Consider the following 12428-nt stretch of genomic DNA (forward strand, 5'->3'; position numbering starts at 1 on the left):
AATGTTCAACTAAGGTGTTGCATTGTTTTCCTTCTGTATTGTACTTCATTTTTAGGGATCTCTACAATTCCATCTGTATAAAGAAATTTCATAAAAGCAAATCCTATTAATAGGCTGTGAGGCTCACGCACCGAATTGCAAAATGGCTTTCCTAAGTGCTTTGTACTGTATGAGCCTCTTTCAGTGTCATGTTTTTGTGTTAATTACTACTCCGGATGAATAGAACAAAAGCATGGTCTTTTCCCCCTACGCTGTTCAGCGTGGTGGTGAGGAGGGTGACACAGTTCAGCAGAGGAAAAGTCCTTGTGCTGAATAGGCTCCTTGTAGGGCTTAGTAAAATAAAGATCAGGGAGAGCAACGAGAATGAAGACACGCTTTGTCAGCTGCCTTGTGTGTTTCATCTGTCTATTGTGATCTGGTCATATGAGTTTTCCTGGACTTGTATACCATATACAGTGCAGTGTGTGGATGAAAATTAGTTTGGATTCATGCACATGAAACAGGGTACAGGAACAGATTGAAAGACAAGAGAGAAAAAAAAGAGTTGGATTAGCTATAATAACAATATGACCGCGATGTGAGTGAGAATGAATTTCTTTTAGTGCATGGAGTACAATTAAATAAATAACTAGCAAAGTTAATTAGATCACTTGGAGTATATAATACAATGGAATCTTTTACAGAAGTGCCAGAATGAGCAGGGAGCAGACAGAGGGTCAGGGGTGAGAACATTCTGACTTCTCTTTCTAATGGGAAAGATTTTCAGCTTTTGCAGCCAAGGGATTATTATGCACAAAAAAAAAAAAACATCTCATTCCACCTCCCTCTTGGTTTTGCTCATTCTAATTCCTGATCGGTTCTAATCGCAAGTGCCAGTGAGCCTTAGATGATGACAATCTGTGCTCCACCCCTGGGAGCATGGCAGGCTTCCTTTATAGGAAGAGCACTGGCATGTAGCAATTAGTACTTAGAGGGACACTTGACCATATGTGACCATGGATAGGGCACTACAGTGTGCTTCATACTCTACATTATGAGCACCTTGTAAGTACTGTTTCTGTTTGTCTTTAACCTTTATGAGGTCTTCATTTTCCTTAGGTCTGTTTTGGGGCTAAACATTGCACTGGGAATGCAGAAAAAAGTAAGAATATTAGTAGAATAAGAATAAGAATTAAATGAAAAATATATTCTGTCACCATTAGGGCTGATTAAAAACATATACTGCTTTCTTTTATGAAGTATCTTGTCAAGTTGGATATTCTTCACATTATATCAAGTTAAAATGTTGCAGCATGCATGCTGCACAAAAATGTATAATCTGTAATGAATTGGGCAAATTTGATATTTTGATAAGTATAATTTATTCGAATCTTTAGGAAGTCAACCCCAAAAATAATGATTCCACTTTGGTTTCCATAAAAATGCCCTTAAAAGGAAAAACATTTGTGAGATTCTGTATTCCCAGGATAGTGCAATAGGAATTTGGCTCTATGTGGTGGAAGAAGTGCCTGGGTTTTTTCTTTTTGACAGCGATTGTAATGCAAGTGGTTAGTTCAGCTTGAGTTGTTTATTGGTGATTTATGAGTTTTTTTATTTATAAATCATCTTTAAATTATGCAGAACATGAAGTAGGAATTAGGCTGACTATTACTGAAGTTCATATTCTGCCACCTGCCCGCTTCATTGCCTGCTAATTTCATTTATTTAAAGTCAAAGATTGCTGTTAGCACAAGCTTTCTGCGTAATAGGTTTGAGTTTCTAGATTTTGAAAAAGTAAAAAAATGCCACTGTCTGCTTTTGATTCTATTTTATTCCCTTTTTTTGTTATTATTAGTGCAGATATTGTCATTTCATTCAGTACCTTGAATATGTTTTTTGGACATTTGCTGTTTATGAAAAGATTTGGATTGAACATAGGTTTAATAAACATTACAATGATTCCATTGTTTTAGAAGATTTGAAGAACACCTTTTGGATGTGGTAGAATGGGAGATGTACTATATCAAATTGCACCTAAACCAACTCTGCAACCATGTTAAAAAAAAAATTTAATATAAAGAATTATAAAAAAATACAAAAATAAAGAGACAAAACACAATCTTAGTTTGTAAATCAGTTATGCAAATCCTGGGGAACTGTTTTAGACTGCAAATGGTCCAAGACTGGCATAGAAAATAATCTCTAAGCATGAAATTAACTTCAAACACACAAACATAGACACACAAACATAATTACTCTGATGTAATTTTGAACTGAAAAAACTATCGAATACGTATTGCTGCCATCTTGGATTACTGTCAGTTCAAAGTTTTATATTTTCTTTCCATGTCCATGTTGCTTTCCCATTTATTCTCAGTTGTTTACCCACCTCCAAACAATATAATAATAATAGGTGGAATGTCTATCCTGAGTGTGTGAATGTGTGTGCAAGATGCCATTTAATGGACAAGCGTACAATCTGAGGTGTATTCCCAACTCCTGTACAGCATGAGCCCCAGATCTGCTGCAACCCTGATGAGGATAAAATAGTTGCAAAAATGAATTGTATCAAATAAAATACTGTCATTTTCATGCATTTTTTTTACTCTTTTGCTTAGGTCAGTGGCATAAAACTCTTGTTTAAGAGGAGAGCACAGTACAGCTCTTTCTGTCTCTGTGTCCTCTTCTTCTTTCAGCTTCTCCCATTAGGGGTCGCCACAGCGGATCATACGTCTCCAAACCTCCCTGTCCTCTACATCTGCCTCTTTCACCCCAAATACCTGCATGTCTTTACTCACCACATACATAAACCGCCTCCTTGGCCTTTCTCTTTTCCTCCTTCCTGGTGGCTCCATCCTCAGCATTCTCCTACTGATATACTTCATGTTCCTCCTCTGCACATGTTCAAACAATCTCAATCGAGCCTTCCTCACCTTGTCTCCAAAACGTCCTACGTGCACACTCCTTCTCTATTCCTCAGGCAACCTCTCACCTTCCAAAATCTTGTTGAACTACCTGGTTTAAAACTCCACTGCCATCTCTCCTAAACATCTCCATGCTTCTACTGGTATGTCATCTGGTCCAACCGACTTTCCACAATCGTATCAATCAGTATAGGAAAAAAAAATCCATGCTATTGCTTTTGGCTTTATTGGGTAGAGAAGGCATTTTTTAATGTTTAGGATTTATGTTTGTTTTGAGGAGAGATTCAGAATGATGGCTAATGTTTTTTCTCAGTTCTGAATAACTTTCCTTCATATAGTTTGAAAATGTTAGTTCACCCAGGGCTTCTCTCTGCTTCTTTCTTAGATGTACTTGTTCATTCCCTCATTCTGATTTGTGAAAACAGGCTGCATCAGCACAGTAGTTGTACTTGAACACTGAACCATCAATGTTCAGAGGCTGCAAAGTCTTTAGCTGCATCACTGTTAAGACTTTGTTATTTTTTTCCGAAACACTAATTGCAAAGTTGAGGGCCTTTGTAGAAAGAAATCTCCTGTTCTACTACATCTCAAAAGTGCTCTTTAGACCTGGCGACTGGAAAGGCCCCTAAAGAAATATTGAATTCAATGCCATGTTCATGAAACCAGTTTCAGACAACTTTTGCTTTGTGACATGGTGCATTATAATGCTAGAAGGAGCCATTGGAAGATGGCCATTCGAAACTGTTGCAATTAAGAGATGCACATAATCCGCTGAAATACTCAAATAAGTTGTGGCATTTAAGCAACAAGTGTTATTCATTGGAGCAATGTGCCAAGCAAACAAACCACATACCATTACACCACCTACACCAGCCTGGACAATTCAAACAAGAACAGTAGAGTCTATGGATTTATGCTGTTAGTGCCAAGTTCTGACCCTACAATCTGTGTGCCTCAGTAGAAAACGAGAATTACCTGATTAGGCAGATTTTTTCTCCAGTCTTGGTAAGATTGCCCCACACTTGCTGTGAGAAGTGGAACCCAACATAATCTTCTGCTGTTGTAACCCAGCAGGTTACTTCAATCTGCCTAAAGTTTTGACATGCTGTGTGACAGAGATTCGGTTTTCATCCGGACATTGACCCTTAACACCATGGCTACGCTGATGAGGTTTTAAGCCAAGAATGTCAAAGCCTTGGAATGCCTCAGTCAAAACCTAAAGTTGATTAAGAATCTGTGACAAGACTTGAAAGTCTCTGTCCATTATCAAAAAAAGCAAAAGGGTAAAAATGTCTAACCAGGAACTATTTGTCTTGTTCCTGAAATTATTCGGAGATGATTTTGCTTTGTGGCTTGGTGCATTATCATGCTGGAATTAAAATGGATTTATGCTGTTGGCACCTAATTTTGACCCTATCATCTGTGTGTCTTGGCAAAATTTGAGCTTTATCATTGCAGACTATGTTTTTGCAGTCCTCAACTGCTCTGTTTCGGTAAGTCTGTGTCCAATGCAGCCTCAGCTTTTTGTTCTTGGCTGACAGACAAGGAACCTGATATGGTCTTCTGCTGTTGTAGCCTATCCACTTGAAGGTTTGACATGCAATACATTTTGAGATGCTTTTTTGCTTACCACAGTTGTAGTTATTTGAGATACTGTATATTTTTTATCAGCTTGAACCAGTCTGGTCATTCTTTATTGACCTCTCCCATAACAAAAGAGTCAAGGTCAGTTCATAATATTTTTTTTTATAATTGATAGTATCGATTGTTTTAATAATTGGTTAATTAACTGTTATTGAAAATTAGGGACATAGCCAGTGCTAAAGGGGGAATTTAGCATTTGTGGTAGCATTTGTTGAAGATGTTTAGGTATATGGCCTAATGCACATACTGATGCTTTTCACAATGAAATTAGTGCATTTAATACTCAATTTAATGTAGGAGACATTTTATAATATACTATACATTTAACTAAAAAGACATTGAACACTTTTTAGTAACCACGTTCAGTTTGATCAGTTGATAAGAATTGAATTCATATATAAGGTTACAGTTAAGGGATCTGGGGCTGTGAATCACCCTCGGCTAATAACACAGCAGGAAAATTAGCCCACCCAATGATTAAGCTTTTGTGCCTCGCCCTGCATCACCAACCTCTTCTCCATTCTCTCATATGATAAACTCGTCCAGCCTTAATTTCATCCTATTTACTGTACTTGTGTTATTTTCCACTGGGTATGTCTCTATCCCTGTTAGCTTACTTCCTGTCTCTGCTCATAGGTCTGGCTCAGGTTCATTATCTGCTTTCTCTATTAGCTTAAACGTTTTGTCCATTCTGATTATGGCTATAAAAGCCTACAAATGCTATTCCCTTTTGTTCTGTGGAACTAAAGTATGAAACTATTTAAAATGCATAAAAAACTATTAAGTGAAGAAATTTTTAGAAAACATCATCAAAAGCATGCAAAAAAGTTTCCACACATTTCCTCACTATTTGAATTTACTGCTGATAACTGCAGTGTAGATATGATTTCTACTTGAACTTGGTCTCAGGTAACAATACAAAGAAGTATTCAAAATTGTTCATTGTATTCTTGCAAAGGCCATGTGATTTCTCTGGTTCAATGTCTCCTGTGTAGTTTTTCTTTTTTGTTTTATTTGGACTGCCTGTCTCCATTCAAGTGCCTAGTTTAGCTTCTGTATGTGCTTAGTCTCTTCATTCAGTAATTGTTTTGTTCCTAGTTTAATCTAAGTTCTGTTTCAAAGTCAGTCTGATTCTATTCCTTTTGTTAGCTTAAATTCTGCTGCTCTGATCATGTTCTTAAACTTGTGCATACCTCAATTGTTTGTTCTTTTCCTGATTTTTATTTATGCACGTGGCTCTGTCTTGAGCTGTTCTGTTCACTCAAATTGGAAACTCTCTAGTATTCTGTTCCCTCCATAGCTCATTTTGTACTCAGCTCTTGTCTTCTATTTTAAAGCTTTTACTATTAAAGTCACTTGGAATTGCTCATTATTAGGATCTGCTCTGTCAACATAAGCCACTAAGCTTCTCCCTGAGTTAGTCATGGGAAACACTGTCTCCACCCAGGAGTTATGCAGTGTCTAAAATATTTTGTATATATTTTCTGGCCACATCCTTGAGAATTTTCACAACTGCAATCTGCACTCCCTTGCATAGTCATTTCCATGTGCTGCTTTCAGCAGGAAAACAAACTTTTAAACAATGAAAACTATAAAGTTGGCTCATATTCATACTTGGTACCATATAGGATATATTCAAACCCCAGCTGGTTGTTGAATTCTTTGCCACCTCTTGTTATAAAGCAGAAGTCTCCAAGAAGAGAGTCCTCAAGCTCACAGGGAACACTTTGTATTTTTAACAATCGCTGTCTCTATTTGCCTCTCTCTTTATGTCCCTCTCACAGGAAATAAATCACAGGACAGTGGCATTGCAGAGATGGAGGAGCTCCCTGTTCCTCAAGCCATTAAAATCAGCAACATCACCTGTGACTCCTTCAAGATCTGCTGGGACATGGATTCCAGAGCCAAGGAGCGCATCACACACTACTTTATTGACCTTAACAAGAAAGAGAACAAGAATGTCAATAAGTTCAAGCACAAGGTATTAGTGACATTTAGGTTGAGGGTTTTACTTTTCAGCTCATTAAAAGTATTTGACTCTTTCTTACACTACATTGGCACTGCATTCTGCCTGCAGAATAGAAATCAAACTTTTTAAACAGTCTTGAATAAGTATAAACTTATTATTTTATTGTTGTATGTTTAGTCAGGACATTCTGGTTTCTGTGTGTAGAGTATTGTAAACAGGTATAGCTGCTGGTGTGAAGGGTGAATGTTAATAGTTGGGGTGTGAGACACCTGCTGGACACCTGCTGAGTTCACACTTTTCCACAAACAGTGGTAGAAAGTAGTTTCCAATAAGACAATTTGGTGCAGGCCAAATTGCTAAAGTTTACTGCAAAATATGAAGAAATTATTATGCTGATTACTTTATATATTTAAAAAATGCCTTGCTCTGCCCTCTGCATGCCCCAGGATGTCCCCACTAAGCTGGTAGCAAAGGCAGTGCCTCTACCCATGACAGTGAGAGGCCATTGGTTCCTGAGTCCACGCACAGAGTACACTGTAGCCGTCCAAACAGCATCCAAGCAGAGCGACAGAGACTACGCCATTTCCGAGTGGAGCGAGGTCGTGGAGTTCTGCACAGCCGGTGAGCGCAAAAAGTCAAAACACTTTCTCTGCTAATATGTTACTCGATATGAACCCCTTATTTTTTTATTCACTGTAAATGGTCATACGGGCATCAATGCAGACTATTTTGATTTAAATTGCTCTAGCATTAAAGCTATCCAGATAGTTCAGTGGATAAGGTGGTGGGATTTTGATTGAAAGGTCATAGGTTCAAATCCCAGCACTGCCATTGCTGAGTCCTTGAGCAAGGTTGTATAATTGTAAGAGTGTCTGCATAATGCCATAAATGTAAATACCCAATAAATCTTTGTATATAATTCTTCACAGGAGCTCAATTTATTTTATTTTATTTTGATAATTTTATAACCATAGCTTACTAAATTATTTTTTATATTGGCTTTCTGTCCAAAGCTTATTCCGTTTTTATTTTGACTGTTTTCTAATGCTTTATAATATTAAATAAGACACTAACATTCTCTTAAATACATACATATGGTATTAGGCAGTGATTGTCATGCAACACGAGGATAAGTGGTCCATGCAAGTACAGATTATATTTATTAACAAGGTGCACAAATATAAATTAGAGACATGAAAATAAAATAGAGAAAATGTAATCTGGACACAAAGTCAAAGACTGTGAACTGTAAAAGCAACCATGGAGGCCAAGCATGAGACAAAGTGTGCTGTGAATGGTGGGACTATATAAGTCAAATTCAAGGTTATATGGAACAGCTATAAGTGATAAGTAACATGTAACAGTCATGTAAGGGGTGCTGTGTCAGGAAATGTAATTAAAGATCATGAAGAAAAGAAAATTATTCCTTTTTTAATTATTTTAATTTAGGAGAATGTCTGGTGAAGCTTTAAACACTCATTGTCATGTTCTGAATCAGCATCATGAGGAAACCTAAACTTTTAAAATTCCCAAATCGGATGAGTACTTGTTTACGGCTTGTTCTTGTTTAGTAAACAAATTACTGTTACTTAATATAAATATAATCTCTAATATCTATAATGAATGTCATTTTTTTCATTCAAATTGTATTTTGTACATCTATTCACTGATTTAGAGTTTCATGTAGCGAATTCGTTTGTAATAATTGTCTGTAAAAGGGCGTCAAAATAAGTGGGATATATTTTTTCTGGGAAGATTTTGACCATGAAATTATCCAGCTAATCAAAAATCCACTTTTCTCTTAGTTATAGAAGAATAATTTAGCAGTGTTTATCTTTGGTGCATGTTGCTATGGTTTCATCTGACTACCAAGACTCATTCTGGCTTCCTTTCCTGGTTTTCTTCCTTTTCCTTACTCCCAGATTACTCTACGGTCCATCTCACACAGCTGCTGGAGAAAGCAGAGGCCATTGCAGGCAGAATGTTGCCTTTCTCTGTGTTCTATCGCAACCAGAACAAAGAGTACTTTGACCATGCAAGGCATGTACATCTGCTGCTTTCATACATCTGTTTGTATTTCTATACTGTACAGTTACATCCAGTTTTAGGGAAAGCGAAATAGTGAAGCACAATAAAATGTTGCCTTAGATTTTACGACTTTTACTACCTCTTGCTTCTATTTCATTCAACATTTATAATACTTATGATTATAATTATTATTGGTGTATCTATGACTCTTAAATGCTTTTAATATTTATATCTCTATTTGATTTGTATATAAACCTAAGATTTATATACTATATACCCTCACATTTCAGCAACCATTTTATTTTACCTTCTTAAGGGACAATAATATAGAAGTGAAACCGATATATTTTAGAGTAGTTAATTTGCAGCTTGTATAGCAGTACAGATTTACTGTCCTCTGAAAATAACATACAGCCATTATTGTTAAAATAGCTGGCAACAAAAGTGAGTAAACCCTAAGTGATAACCATGCAAAGCCACATTTCCTATTAATCATGTTCATGTTTTTTTCTGCTTGACAGGACCATACAAATTAGTATATCTTGTATTAGAGAAGTTCAAATTTGAGTACAATTCTCTCATACTGACCACTGAATATTTAAGGTACCACCCAATGGCTTAAAGACGGAATCCACTGGTGTGGGTGAAGGTATGCTGCGTGTTAGTCTTTCTTGCTCTGTGTAAAAGATAAAGGACTAAAATATACTTAGATTTGTTTCATGAATCCAATTTTGACTTTAATCTAAATCCAACTTATAATAAAAATTTTTACTTGAATTAATCTAATTAAAGCTGATTCACTTATCAGTTGTGTTTTGAATTTGAATAGATTATTCTGAGTAGTCTATCCTTTCAATTAATCGGCCAACTGCACAAATTCACAAAAATGAACTCGCCAGTCTGAAATTTTGTCAGAGGATATAACCTAATTCTTTTAGAGTGGGCCAATCAGCGCCTGCACATGCATGATTTAACAATGCAGTTTACAAAAGAGTCATCGTACCTGGCAATAGAGACACACAGAGACTGTGTGGGAAGTTCTGACGACAGATGCTTCCCGAGTGTTTCGCCAAATCTCCTTAAATACCCAAACCACTATAAACACTTGTAAATTCTAATTAATAAAAGCTTTGCAAACCCCTTTGGTGGGACTTAGGGTGACCTAAATCTTATCCGGTACGAATCTTATATCAGTATGACAGACTTTTCCTCCAAACCTGAGTTCTTTATATTTGGTCTGTTCTACTGATATGGGACTGAGATCATATTTCCAATTGCAACGAGACTTTTAAAATGATAAACATGAAAAGTCAAAATTCATACATTTCTAAATTATAATAACTAGTATGCAAGTATAGTAGCTTGAATTCCAGGAAATTCTAAGTCACCTTTTCATAATCCGGCCATAGCCCCAAGAGTGAAAGAGGGGGGCTCAAGGATGGGTGAAAGGCTAACTGAACAAATGTCTTTTTTTCCTCAGATTAAAGAGTTCCTCTCCTCAGACTAAAAAGTTTATTGTTTTGTTGCATGGAAGTTCTCGGGGTCTGACCTCATAGAAAGATATGACTATCCTTACAATGTTCAACATGGCACCCCATGGCAAAGAAGTCTCTGAGGATTTGAGAATTTAGAATTGCTGCTCTCCACAAAGATGGCCTAGGCTATAAGTAGATAACACCCTGAAAATCAATTACAGCACAGTGGCCAGGCTCATGCAAAAGTTTTCCAAGATGGGCTCTACTCCGAACAGGCCTTGTGAGGGTTGATCAAAGAAGTTAAGTCCCCATGCTGTGCATCAGGTGCAGAAGCTGCTTAAAAAAACAAACGAATGACTGCTGCCAGCATTGCTTTTGAGTTTGCAAAAGTGGAAGGTCAGTTTCTCAGTGTTTAGACCATATGCCACACACTGCAACATGTCGGTTTGCATGGCTGGGATCCTAGAAGGAAGCCTCTTCTGCAGCTCGCTCACAAGAAAGCCCACAAACAGTTTGCTGAAGACAACCTGTCCAAGAGCATGAAATACTGTAACCATGTCCTGCGGTTTGATAAAACTGAGATAGACCTGTTTGGCTCAGATGGTGTCTAGCATATGTGCGTACTGGTGAGGAGTACCAAGAAATTTGTGTCTTGCCTACAGTCAAGTGGAGCAGAATGCCGCATCATGGTCTGGTGCTTCATGTGTAATTCTGGTACTTTGGAGCTGCGTTCCATTGAGGCAAACATAGATTCCAACATGTACTGTGACATTCTGAAGCAAAAAATTGTGTGTGGCTTGCCTGGGAGCGGAGCATGCTAAGTAATTTCTCGAGGGAGCTGACTGCACAGATTGCGTTCACATGTTTTTGCGATGCTCCGCTCTTGGTGGGCACTCTTCAAGGAGGGTGGCCCCACTCCTCGTGGCTTTGGCGCCGCTCTCACTGAGGCGAAGTGGCATGCTAGTTCCTAGGGCTTGCAGATGGACTAGGCAGAGAGTTTAGAAACAGGCTTGTCCCTTTCTCCTTGTCCCTTTCCCCTGATTCACCTGCCTGGTCCGGCACTTGTGCACAAGCTTCAGAAGCACGCCTTTTGGCGGCTTCTTCCCCTTGCAACGAGAGCATTCTGCTCCGCTTTTCTTCCTCTGAGAAAGTGGGGCTTGCTTTTTGTGAGCTGGAAGTTAAGGAGCTTATGGAGGTTGTGACCTGTGCTGTAGCCAAGTTAGATTTGGCTTGGCCGGACGATGAGCAGAAAGCCCATCCGTCCAGTAAGCTTCATGAGCACTTTCTCTGAACTATGTCAAAACCTCAACATTGGGTCTGCTGTTTTTTACAGACCTGCACACCGAGGTGCCTCAGCAGGTCAAGCTGCTGCATGCCTGCATACTATGGCGGTGTTACAGGCATATCAGGCTGACCTGCTGCGAGAGCTAGATGTGGGGGGCATCTCGGGTGGCTAGGAGGTCCAGGAGGCCACAAAAAAAGACTGTTGAGGCCGGTGGCCAGTCTACATCTGACTTCAGAGCATTTGCATCTTAAACTATATCAACGATTGGTTGATATTAGCTCAATCAGAGCACTTATCGGTCCGGCATCGAGATGTCGCTCACATAAAGCAACTGGGGTTACGGCTGAACGCCAAAAAGAGTGTGCTTTCTCTATTACAGAGAATGGGACACATGGGATTCGACACTTATGTGTGCGCAGTTGTCTCCTGCCAGCATTGTCTCCATTCTTTCGGCCATCAGGAGTTCATGCTGTGAGCCCTACATGCCTTAGATGTCTGGAGAGATCCCGGGGTGGTTCCTGTCCCAGGGCCCCGTGTAGGGAGTTCCCGGTCGTTGCATAACACTATCCCTCACAGGTTCGGGAGCGGTCATGAGGGCCCCATTGATTGCCTAGAGATGCTGTCTGTGCTTTTGGCCTTGAAGCATTTTTTGTCGGACCTCAAAGGTCATCATGTGTTGGTCCGCTCGGGCAACACCTCAGTGGTCTCTTATATAAACCACCAGGGTTGCCGCTCACGCCTCCTGTACAAGCGGACATGCCAGATCCTCCTGTCGGCCCAGGGGAAGCTGCTCTCCTTGAGGGCAGCATACATCCCCAGCCATCTAAACGAAGGAGCAGACGCCCTTTTGAGACATGGACTGAGACCCGGGGAATGGCGACTCCACCCTCAAGTGGTGGAATAGATCTGGGAAAGATTCGGCGGGGCTCAGGTAGACTTGTTTGTGACTCAACAAACGTCGCACTGTCCCTTCTTACACCTCCAGCCCCTCTAGGGATGGACGCCATGGCCTGTATGCTCTCCACCCCATTCACCAGTCCATCTCCTCCTGGTGATGGAGAAGAAATCTTCTCTGTTAGGCAGGGGGCACAATATTTCACCCCCACCCAGAGTTGTGAAGACTG

General features: G+C 39.3%; 1 protein-coding gene across 1 annotated transcript in view; it reads left to right on the plus strand.

Annotated features, from left to right (window-relative positions):
- Positions 1-12428, plus strand: part of phyhiplb (phytanoyl-CoA 2-hydroxylase interacting protein-like b) — a 34407-nt gene that overhangs the window by 17300 nt on the left and 4679 nt on the right. Inside the window, exons 2-4 of the mRNA XM_083556994.1 lie at positions 6332-6528; positions 6963-7137; positions 8439-8556. Coding sequence (XP_083413120.1) covers positions 6332-6528; positions 6963-7137; positions 8439-8556 — 490 coding nt within the window. The remainder of the gene's footprint in view (positions 1-6331; positions 6529-6962; positions 7138-8438; positions 8557-12428) is intronic.

The sequence above is a fragment of the Silurus aristotelis genome (genome assembly GCF_946808225.1).
Source record: "Silurus aristotelis genome assembly, chromosome: 12".
NCBI classification, from domain to species: domain Eukaryota; kingdom Metazoa; phylum Chordata; class Actinopteri; order Siluriformes; family Siluridae; genus Silurus; species Silurus aristotelis.